Consider the following 10,910-nt stretch of genomic DNA (forward strand, 5'->3'; position numbering starts at 1 on the left):
GGCTGGTTCGGGATCTTTTTCCCACTGGAAGCCAACAGGATGTCTTTAATGAACCACAGTGTGTTTGAACTGTCGCATCTCACCATACAGCAGTCCAGCCCTCATTGCTGGCGTGCACAACATGAAAAGGAAGAGGCACTGAAATAAGAAACATGCAAAAAAAAAAAAAAACTGAAGATGTGTCAAACCCAGGAAACGTTGTCTCTGAGACAAAGACCACAAATCAAATGTTGGCCATAATAGAAGAGGATCGCCTTTGGATAATGTATTGTGGAGATCTCAAGTGACAGGGGCAGCCCGGTTCTTGTGCTCACTGCCATACACGTCTTCATGTCAGCTCTGACGTGACCTCAGAATTGGACTGCAGCCAATGTTTTAATGAAGACCGTAGCCGTAGTTTTAGGGAAACACAGTTGTATACCACAGGTTCCTCTGTACTGGGGCTGACCCTGCACGATTCCTATCTGCTGCTGAGTGAGTTTACCCCCAACTTCCACAAGATGGTGTTGCTGGTTCATCCTACAGCCACATCCAGAACCGCTGCAGAAGTTACTGTGGCACCAACGAGGAGAAAACAAGCTCATGTTATTATCACAATATCTGCAAACTGTGGTGATGGTTCACTAACTGTGAGTGTTGATATGCTGCATATTGTTTCAATTACTCCAAACTGTTGTTCCAGACCATGCCATAAGAGATTGCTCAAAATACTTCATGTTTGATCTTGTGGGCTCTTGTGAAACTGGAAATGAATGGTGATTAACTATAATGATGATCATCATGGTGAAAGGTTTTGTGCCACAGGTTATTTGACTGTGTGAGCCAGTCTACATGGAGAAAGCTGAAAAAGGAAAGACCTTTAAAACCGTAAGTATTTGTGAAGAATATGTCATGTGTTACCCATGAAACAACATGAAACAAGGTAATGTTATGTAAAGTCAGCAAATGAATTTATATTTTGTCAAAAAATATGTGAAGGCAATATTTCAGAGACAAAAGTTGTGAAAGTGTGACAAAGTTGTTTGTCTTTCCACTTTGCATGGCAGTTGGAAACAAATGAACTGCTTAAGTCTAGCTCTGTTTTATTTGTGTGTGTGTGTGTGTGTGTGTGTGTGTGGTGTTGTAGTGGGAGGCTTTGTAGTGCTGAGAGAGAAAGAGGGATATGGGTATGATTAAAGCAAGGCACTAAAGCAAAGGTGGTAATTGGGATCATAAACACTCACTTTTCCATTTACCCCTCTAATGAAGCGTTCCTGTTTATTCTGAGCGGCCGATTCATCAGAAAAACAGCATCCATTTGGACAAAGTCGGAATCTTTAGCAGCCTGCACATCTGCTTATATTATTGTGGCGCCATGAACAACAGCAAAGACAGAGCATACGGTGCGCAGCATAAACAAGCAACGGTGCTCAGATACACTCATTTCTGAGGGATAATAACACTGTATCAATATTTTCGCGCTGCGGTTGCTAAGTGGAAACAATTTACATAATGTAAAATAACAATGAAGGGTAACCCAAACATTGACGTAAACTAAGTTTCTATTCATATTTTGAGCAATTTTTAAAAACGTAATTTCCAGAAAAATTTCATAAGAAAGTGTGACCGCTATGAGGGGGCGGCTGCACGAAGATAAACAGGTGCGATTAAACCTTTGCAGAAGAAGACACAACAACCAGACATAATTATATGAATTAAAATTCAAGTGAATGAAATCATAGGAAACCTTATGAAAATGTAAGATTGGCCTTGCTCCACTTATGTCATCAATAAAAATGTCTTGTGTCCATAATGAATATTGCATTCTTTTTTCTTCACCTCAAACAGACATTTAAATGTATAACTTTTTCATGCAAAAAATAGCAGTGGAGAAAAACAGGTGGATGGAACACACATAATGAAAAATTACATGTTTTCCTTTCTCAGTGTGGGATGTGTAGATGAAATATGATTTAGATACTTAAGGTTTTGAGGTGACACAGAATCCACGGCCCTTGTGGATTCAGGCTGGAGCAAAGCGTGCCAAAGTGTGAACTGCCAAAGTCATACACACAAACTTGTATTGGTTAGACCACCTGTTTAAGCCCCCGTTTAGTCATGCTCTCAGCTTCCCAGTCACTCTTGACTGGAGTGCGCCTCCTGTTCTGTATCACAGCAGCCGCTGTCTTACCTGCCAGTCTGTTTAGGTGCATCTTTTGGTCAAATTGAAATATGATTAAATGTAAGTCCAAAAGTACTGGAGATGCATGCAGTCCTTCCTCGGTTGCTGCGGATTGGACACAGACTACGGTATGTGCTCAGTGATGAGTTACTGTACTGGTGCTCTTTCCTTCATCTGTTCAGCAATTATATAAATTACTGTTTAATTGCAGCCCCTCCTCTGCTCCAAACACACTTGAAACGCGTTTATCTCAGGAAACCCTCTCAGGGTGTAAAAGCACCACTGAGTTATTGATAAAGCATTTGATATATTGGTTTTTCCGCTTTACCAAGACAAACTCCTACATTACAGCAAGATGTTGTGTCTTTAGTCCTCGTGAATTTGTGGCCATAAAAGTTCTTTATAGTGACCAGAAAAAGCTAAAGTAAAACTAAAGCTGTGAGGGTCACAAAGGGGTCAGGTGTAATTCTTAGCTAAAAAGTAATTTTTCATCTATTTCTCTGCAATTAACCTTGCATATGTGTGGTTTTTTCTTTACGAAAGTACGTAACACTGGAGGACAGAGCTGTCATGCAGTTCCAGACACAGGCTTGTTTTACTGCTGATCTGAGCTCTGCCAGGTTCTCCACGCACTCTGGCAGTGGCTGCTGTAATACAAGGAGTCAGACAGAGGAGATATAAAGCCAAAGCAACTGGCGGCTCATAATCGTAAATATCAAGGCGGGAAAATTCACTGTTGCTTTTCTCATCAGGGCAACAATGTTTTTCATCTGTGGTGGAAAAAGTCACAGGTTGTTCTATCAGGACATCAAACTCTAATGTTTGAATGGAGCATCAGGTGGCTGACATGTTTGATATGTGTTTTAATGAGACGTATCCTCCCTCTGCACGTATCGCAGACCTGGTTTGACAGATGCTTTATTATGACTGGAAGTCTTTCACTAAACATTACGCCTGCCCTCTGGCTTCTTAGGTTAAGCTCTGTTTAACATTCTTCTCCTTCCCTTTAAAAAACATGTATCTGTTAGGCCATCTGCATTTCCAGGTCAGCTCCACTTTTAAACATGATTCTTTTCGACTTTGCCGCTCACCCAGTACATGGAACGTTAATTTACTGTAATCCTTTGAAGAGGGGACCTGGAGGAAGCTCACCCAGTCAGTGTGTTCCCCTCGCTTTTCCAAGCCCAAATGCTGTGTGGCATGTTTGACATAGTGAATGAAAGGAATAACGCAGGTTGTCAGGTAGGAAAGAGCCAGGCTACGAGGCCACAGCAATCAGGAAAACTGGGTCCGGCACTAGGCATGACTTCAATAAAATACCGCCAGTCCTACTTTTAAAAGCATTAGTCCAGGGCAAATTAAAAAGTAGAGTGCAATTAAAAGAAATCACTGTGTAAATGTTAGCATGTGGAAGTTTTTCTTTTCCTTTTCCCTTTTTCTCCCCCTCCTTCCTCCTAGCTGAACAAAGAGTGCCCCAAAGGCAGAGCTGCGCAGCTGCTGAATATTACTACATCCATGTGTTTTGAATAAGACCCCATTATAATCAAAATCATAAAAAAGGTAATGTGGTTCTCTTAAACATTTAAATTTGAGTTAACCAATGTAGAGTTCAAGCCTTTGTGAGCGTTTTTTTGTAGTTCCTAATTGAATGGATCTTTGGAAGAAGCAGATTAACAACCATCAAAGAAGTCATTATTTGTAACAAATATATTGCTTTATTGAAGGTATTTAAAACAATAGTACATGTAATTTAGGGGCTATTACAAGTTCTACCTTTCTAAGAGTTTGTGCTGGCTTTTTGGCCAGATGGTGTGCCTTGGGAAAAGCCTCTGTTATGCAAGACCACAATAAATTGTTTACAGAGGATAATGATTGACACAGTCCACTGCAGCACACTCAAATGTGTGTGAGCAAGGTTTTCATCTCCGACAAACTGAAAGCTACACAAGCTCTACTGCTGCACACTAGCAGGATTGCAGCGTGTCTTTGTGGCCCAGTGGTCTTGCAAAAGATTCCTGGGCTCGATACAAGTGGCAGTTGTTCCTGCAAGTGTCACTCTCTCTGCATTTCATAATTCACTGTGAAAGACTGATATTAGAATTGACTTAAAACAACATTAGCAGAATAAATGCAAAAAAAGAAAAGATAAGAAAGCAAGAAAAATAAAAAAATTTTAATTTTAACTTTAATTAAAGCGCCTGACTTACTAAGACGACCTGTAGTCATCAGAGGAGCTCAGACGAAGTGGATTTGAAATGTTTTTTCAGAGAAACCGGAGCACCTAACTGTAGATACATTCTGTGGGGCCTACTGGTCTGCAGAAGTCTGCTGCGCTCAACCCTTTGGTTAAAAGTCACTGAGGGTGTCGCCTCACACCAGGACAGATGAGTTTCCATGGGAGGAACGAAGATGTCTGGCCAAATCCACTTTTCCCCCTTATTAAAATGGATATTTCCGAGCTGTCAGAGGGTGAAGTCTGGGTTTTTCACAGACTCGCACTGACTTCTCGCTGACAGTGGGCTTCCTTCCCCCATAGGTTCAGCATCTCCAGTGGCTCCCCCTCCCACTGTTAGGTATAGCGGCTTCCCTGTGGATCCAGGAGCCAACACAGCTCTGGTGAGCTGTTCACTTTTCACTTAGCAGCACACACTAATTTAGTGAGACTCGACACTGTTTTGGGTCGGCGGTGCAATTCCCACGTTCCAGCTGAGAAAATATATCATTAGTCGCTCATCGTGTAATGCTTGCCACGTTACGTTATAAAAGCTGGGTGTAAAGCAACATGGATAAAACAGGAGCCATTTCTAGTGTGCCTCATTTTGACCGCCTGCTTTGGAATAAGTGGTGGGCGTCAAGAATTTGAAAAGGGGACAAGATGTGGTGTTGAAAAGGCCATTTTGCTTACTAAATACTCCTGGGTGGCTGGAAGACTAAGCATTTCCATTGCAAATGTCTCCAATAACGTATTACAGCCATACGAGTGTAGGTCTTTACGAGCCAGCCTTGAAAGTTATATGGATTAATTAACTTTCCAGGCAAATTAAGATTCCATGCTAATTGTAGTCTAGGTATGTTTAATGAGATCTGGACAGAAGATGGGTAATGCACAAATAAGTTCCTTCCCCCCACAGATGTTCAGTCTCTGCATTAATACTTAGAATTTAAAAAAAGACGTTTGTTTACTGCACAGGAACCAAGTGACTTCATGGCGGACCGAGCGCAGCACTGTCACTGAGAGCGGCCTATGTGTCGCTCTGTCATTACGCACACAAGAGTGAGTGAAGACCCTTTTTTGGCACGAGACCACAGATTTCTGGGTTTTTCACTTCACAAACATTTTTACAGGCGTGACAGGCTGCGACCGAGCAGGCCGCAACAGACAGCTTTGTCACCTCAAAACAACCACCCCGCAGGGCCACACGAGACGGCTAAATATATCACCTCCCAGGAAGCACAGAGAGGGGAAAAAAAGAAGAAATTGTTGAGTCTGACTGGCTATCTTGTGGCTTAATTAACGAATACAGGACATAGCAAATTAGAGGCCGATGGAGGCTCTCTGACTGGATTCTTTGTAGGCTTTACCGCATGGTGACCACGATGCAAATGGCCTCACATATCACTCATCGATGCCATATTGTACACCCAGTCACCCCACTTAATGCGCTCATGTTTACTCTTGTTTACCGGTCTACTCAGTGCTCCTGCTTATCCAGATTACTAGGAAACCATCTACTACATCTCCAATCCCCCTATTTTCTTAATCACAAGTGCACAAGTCATTCATGTGGCAGCAATTTGGGCTGGCCGACACCCAGTGGTGAATGCGCCTGACCCCCTTTCTGCCCCCTCAAGCCTCCCCCTGACACCCTCAAGGAAGCCACATCTATGGCCCCGACTGTTGGCCCCAGCCCATCAAAGCTGTGCCGTCAGGACTGTGTCTGCGTAGGTCTACATCTCCGAACTGGACCTATTACAGGTTACAAAACAATGTTCTGGGCACATACGTGACCTAACTAACCTACGTAGCCCACCGCTTGCTCGGTAATGAGCATGGTAGCGTACAGTGCACTGTATTAAACACATATAACAGTTTCAGCTCTGTAATTCTATTTAAAGAGCTTTCCTGAGCAGTTTTTATGGAAGGTCCTTGCGAGCATCAGTGCTATGTTGTGGATTTAATGAATGTTATAAGCATCTATGTTACTTAACAGATAATTAAAACCAATGAAAACCAGCATGCCTGTGCTGTGGTCTCTATTATGTACATATATCTTTTATCAGTTATTGGAAAAAGATAAAAAGAACTTCAATTATAAAAAAATCCATTGATGCATTTATTACATCCTCACAATAGGAAATAGAGAAGCAGTTTCACATTTTCTCGCATCCAAAATAGCAGAACCAAGGTTTTCTTAGTGCGGGGGCTCCTCTTAAATTGTTTCATTGCCACAGAAAAGCAGTGGCCTTTGACTCCTTGCTGAAGACATCATCCGCTTACAAGCTCTCACAATAAAACCCATACGCGCCGTAATAAGCCCCGCTTTGTTTCTAATACATCCAAGTGAAAACATTTATTGGACTAATTACAATGGTCTCCCATTGGATTTTCTTCCTGTGTTACACATGCGTTGGCAAAGTTCCCAGTATTGTGTCAAAACGTCTCACAGCTCATGACTGTGGTACCAACTGCCAAACATGACGGGGGAACGAAGGTAGGAAACGCACAAATAAAACGAAGGAGGAATAGCGGGTTAAATATTTGCTCCAACACAGCACCCATCACATTTACTGTGATGGTGATTTCTGCTGAGTCATACTAGTCATTTCTGCCAAGATTGTTAAGTTTTGGGAGAGATAATGAAAACGTTGCCAGTGACCTGAAGCAACCCTAAAGTCACCAGATCACTATATTTGATTATTAAATGATAGACAATGTCATTAATGTTGCACACTTGGTAGAGACTCCCAGGTGTGCATGAAGTTTATCTCTTTCTTTAATCTGACAACACAAGAATAAAAACACAGTAAGTAACCAGGTCGGTCCCTGCAGGCGCTCTGCTTGCTACATCACATATATAATAGACATTTTCAACTTAAATGTCCATAAAACATTCTCACACATCATACATCCACATTCACACAACTTATTTAGCTGGTCACTGTAATACAGCTCCTAGCAGTGTGCCAATATGAGGTGAAACACAGTTAAATCAGGATATAGACCAACTAAATGAAGAAATAATATTGAAATAAGAAATAACAGTATAACAGTGATAAATAATTAGGGGGTTGCCCGCGTCTCATTAGCATTTTCAATCCCGGGTCCCACATTAATTACCCAATGTTTCTATAAAGAAAACATTCAGTTCAAGGTTCTTGAGTTTTGACCATGAATAACCATGTGCGAAGGCCAACTGCAACGCACAAAGTACAGATTCATCCCGTAAACTAAACATGTGCTGTATTTAGCAGAAATAATCAATGGTTGACCTGTATTATCTACAAATCAATGAAGTCTGATAAAAACCCACTTAGAAAACCTGCAAATCTGATGCACTTTAGTGAGTGCACAGGAATCCATGTCCTCATTTGCTCCCTTTTATTGTCACCTGTGTTTTTTGCTCCACTTCCAGTGTCTGTTTCATCCTTTTCACTCTGCTCTTCTATTGTGTTCTCAAATGTCCGCTTATAATAGTGTCCTGGAAAAATAGGGGCAGCATCGCACCACCAGGTATTGTTATGATATAATCTGATGTCCACTCAGATAACACTCTCAAAACCTTCTTTGATTTTTTTGTTACATAAGAGCTATCATAACATTTGCTATCATAACTATATTTTTAAACTACAATTTCTAGTTGGTCAAATGACATAAATCTGTTCTTGAGTGCAACACAGAGGAGAGACACTATGTGCACAGTGTTCACTTAATAACACTGTAACTTTACTAACTGTAGTATGCATTGGTCACAGTATCAATGCATAATAAGGTTAGTTTAAGGTGACATTATGACATCATATTTTAACAGCGTACTCTCAATTCTTTAGGCCAACATCTGGCCTCAAGACCTGTAGCCCATTAGCCCAATCATTCTCGGGTTTGAGTAAAGAATCTAACCTATAGCCTACTGTACATATTGAATCTAAACTAAGTCCACCTTTTTCAAGTCAAATGTATGGAGCTATTTTTTTCTATTTTTTAAATGTGCTGACAGATGGAATCCTCAACCAAATCAGTGCTTTACTTCCTGTTGCAGTTCACACAATCTATTTCATTCATAAAGCAAAGTTTCCATTGCAGCTATGATGATTTGAGATTTGATGCCAAATGCCTGCCATGCAACGTGAAGTGAGAATGATTATGGACCAAAATGAATATTGTGACATCAAAGTTTACTGTGCTAATTCACTGTAGCAGGCAGCAGATATTCAGGATAACACACGGATGATACAGTCAAACAGTCACAGAGTTTTACAACCATGTTACAACAATTCAAAGTGCTAAATCAGCTTGAAGACAAAAGGCAAAAAAGTTGAATGTTTCATGGCTGTTGGAGCAGAAATCCTCAGAATCTACAGCACAGTCCACAGACACCGGGGGTGCAGCAGCCGCAGCAGAACCGACACTTAATGCCACGCTTCTGCCTGTTGTACGGCATCTGTGAAAGGAAAGAGACATTTTTTATTATTATTATTATTTTTATCTCCAACAGCATCTCTCTCTTTGATTCTTCTCTCTTCGTGTGTGAACAGAGCTTAGGAAAATGCATCCACTTCCATCTAACGTTAATTGTCTTTAATTGACTGAATGACCTGAACATACCATCCATGAGTCCGCTGAGGTCTCCTGATATTCAGCAGCTGGATTGTCATAGCTCACTGGCTCCTCCAGCTCCACTACCTATTCATGAAGAAAACAAAACTCAGTATTTTGGAGAGACATTCGTGGCCAATGAGCAAATGAAACAAGTTGACATCAGGTTCTTACCTCAGTAGATGTGGCAGAGCTCTCCTGAAGCAGGATACAGGTGAGCATGATGGCCACGGCAACTGCAAGAGTGAAGGTCTTCATTGTTGGAGAGATGTTAACTTGTTGAAGTTGTTCTTTTCTTCTGTGACTTGTCTCAACTCTTCTGAGTTCTCAAGACTGATGGCTAAATGTGCAAAATGTGCTGGTATTTATACTGACTAGAGTCACTGTTACCCCATCACTGTGGGGTACAGCACCAGTTTTCAGGAACAGGCTTGCATCAGGCCCAGAGGAAAGCAAAAAGTGGGGAATTCCTTTTTAGTGGAAACTCGGAATTCTTTATCTCTGTTTGTCTGTTAAACAAAGTCAATCTTGAACTTTCTCTCTGCTTTGTCTGATAGTACATGTTTACTTATTCCAAACATCTTTTATGTTAACAATGATAAAAACCAACAAATAAACACAAGCTAAAATGGTAGGAAAGTTTCTTTTCTTTTCATTTTAAGCAGTGACTCCTAGATGTGGTTACAGTGATAATAATCATATGTGCACTGTCAACAACCTACCTTTTGGCATTTTACTCAGATGTATTAAACTCAAAACCAAAACTAAACTAAAAAACAAAAAGAAAATATTTCGTAAAAATATTGGCCAAATATTTCATAAGCCTGGGTGAAGACCAACCACCCTGCAAAATGCACAAACATCTTACAATTGGAAATCAAACATGTTCAATATGGAGCTGATATGGAACAGACTTCAACCTACACTTTTCAAGACTAATTCCAATTCAAATCATGCAGGATATAATATAGCAGGTTAAACTCTTACCACGCTTGCATGCTTTTGTGACTCATGTTGTGACAGACAACCAACTTGTCTTGGCCAATAGTTTTACAGTTTTTTGCTATTTTTTCTGCATGAAGCTGAAACAGAAAAAACACACCTGTCATTTTATACAGTCTATTAAAACAGGCCTGGTTCCTTCTGTAGAAAAATTTGCAAATTTACTGAATTTTAGTGAGTGCACAGGAACCACTGTCCTCATTTGCTCTTTTATACGTCACCTGTGTTTCTTGCTCCACTTTCTAGTGCCCATCTTGTCCTTTTTACTCTGCTCTCCTATTGTGTTCTCAAATGTCCGCTCATAGTCATCTCCTGGTAAAACAGGGGCAGTATCACATCAGGTATTGTTATGACATAGAAAATGAAAATGAACCTGTCTCTTGGTGTATAGAAGACAAATTCAATTCAATTTTATTGTCACTTTCATGAAAAACCTTGATTAACATGGGAGCGAGAAGCTGTTCTCCCTGTCATGTTGTTTGCTGAACAGATAAAAAGGACACACATTTAAAACAAGACAAGCTATCTTAACATTTTGATTTCAAAGAGTTTCACTGATAAGATGAAGAGGTGTCATCTGTGGCAGTATGTCCCTATGTACTGTAGTCCATAGTAGATTTAGCTTTGCCATTTCTTGCCAATGTCGTCTCTAGCCTACAGTACATCTGGTTGTAAGAAGACGGTAAATGCCAAATCGTCCTGCATCTAGGCTAACTGAAGAAAACACATCTTTAATCCTAACAGCTCTGGGCATGAATATAATACTGTTTGGAAACCAGGCCAGTTTGGTGATACAGTATGCTCAGTCTGAATGGCAGCCACAAAAGGAGTGGTATTGTTCCTGAAAGCCGGAACTGTGCTGCCACCTGGGCCACGGATGCTACAATGTCCCAGGTGAGTATAAATACCAGTGCATTTTGCACATTCAGCCAT

The 10,910-nt window shown here is 40.8% G+C and overlaps 1 protein-coding gene across 1 annotated transcript; it reads right to left on the bottom strand.

Annotated features, from left to right (window-relative positions):
- Positions 1-8,533: 8,533 nt before the first annotated feature.
- Positions 8,534-9,303, bottom strand: LOC146972472 (hepcidin-like). The gene is made up of 3 exons (XM_085803369.1): positions 9,150-9,303; positions 8,985-9,062; positions 8,534-8,820 (listed from the first exon to the last, which is right to left on the bottom strand). Exons 1-3 carry the CDS (start codon positions 9,231-9,233, stop codon positions 8,728-8,730), a joined length of 255 nt encoding a protein of 84 aa, XP_085659495.1. The 5' UTR covers positions 9,234-9,303; the 3' UTR covers positions 8,534-8,727.
- Between the last annotated feature and the right edge of the window lie 1,607 nt (positions 9,304-10,910).

The sequence above is a fragment of the Trachurus japonicus genome, chromosome 16 (genome assembly GCF_045865225.1).
Source record: "Trachurus japonicus isolate A0001 chromosome 16, Traja_1.0".
NCBI lineage: Eukaryota > Metazoa > Chordata > Actinopteri > Carangiformes > Carangidae > Trachurus > Trachurus japonicus.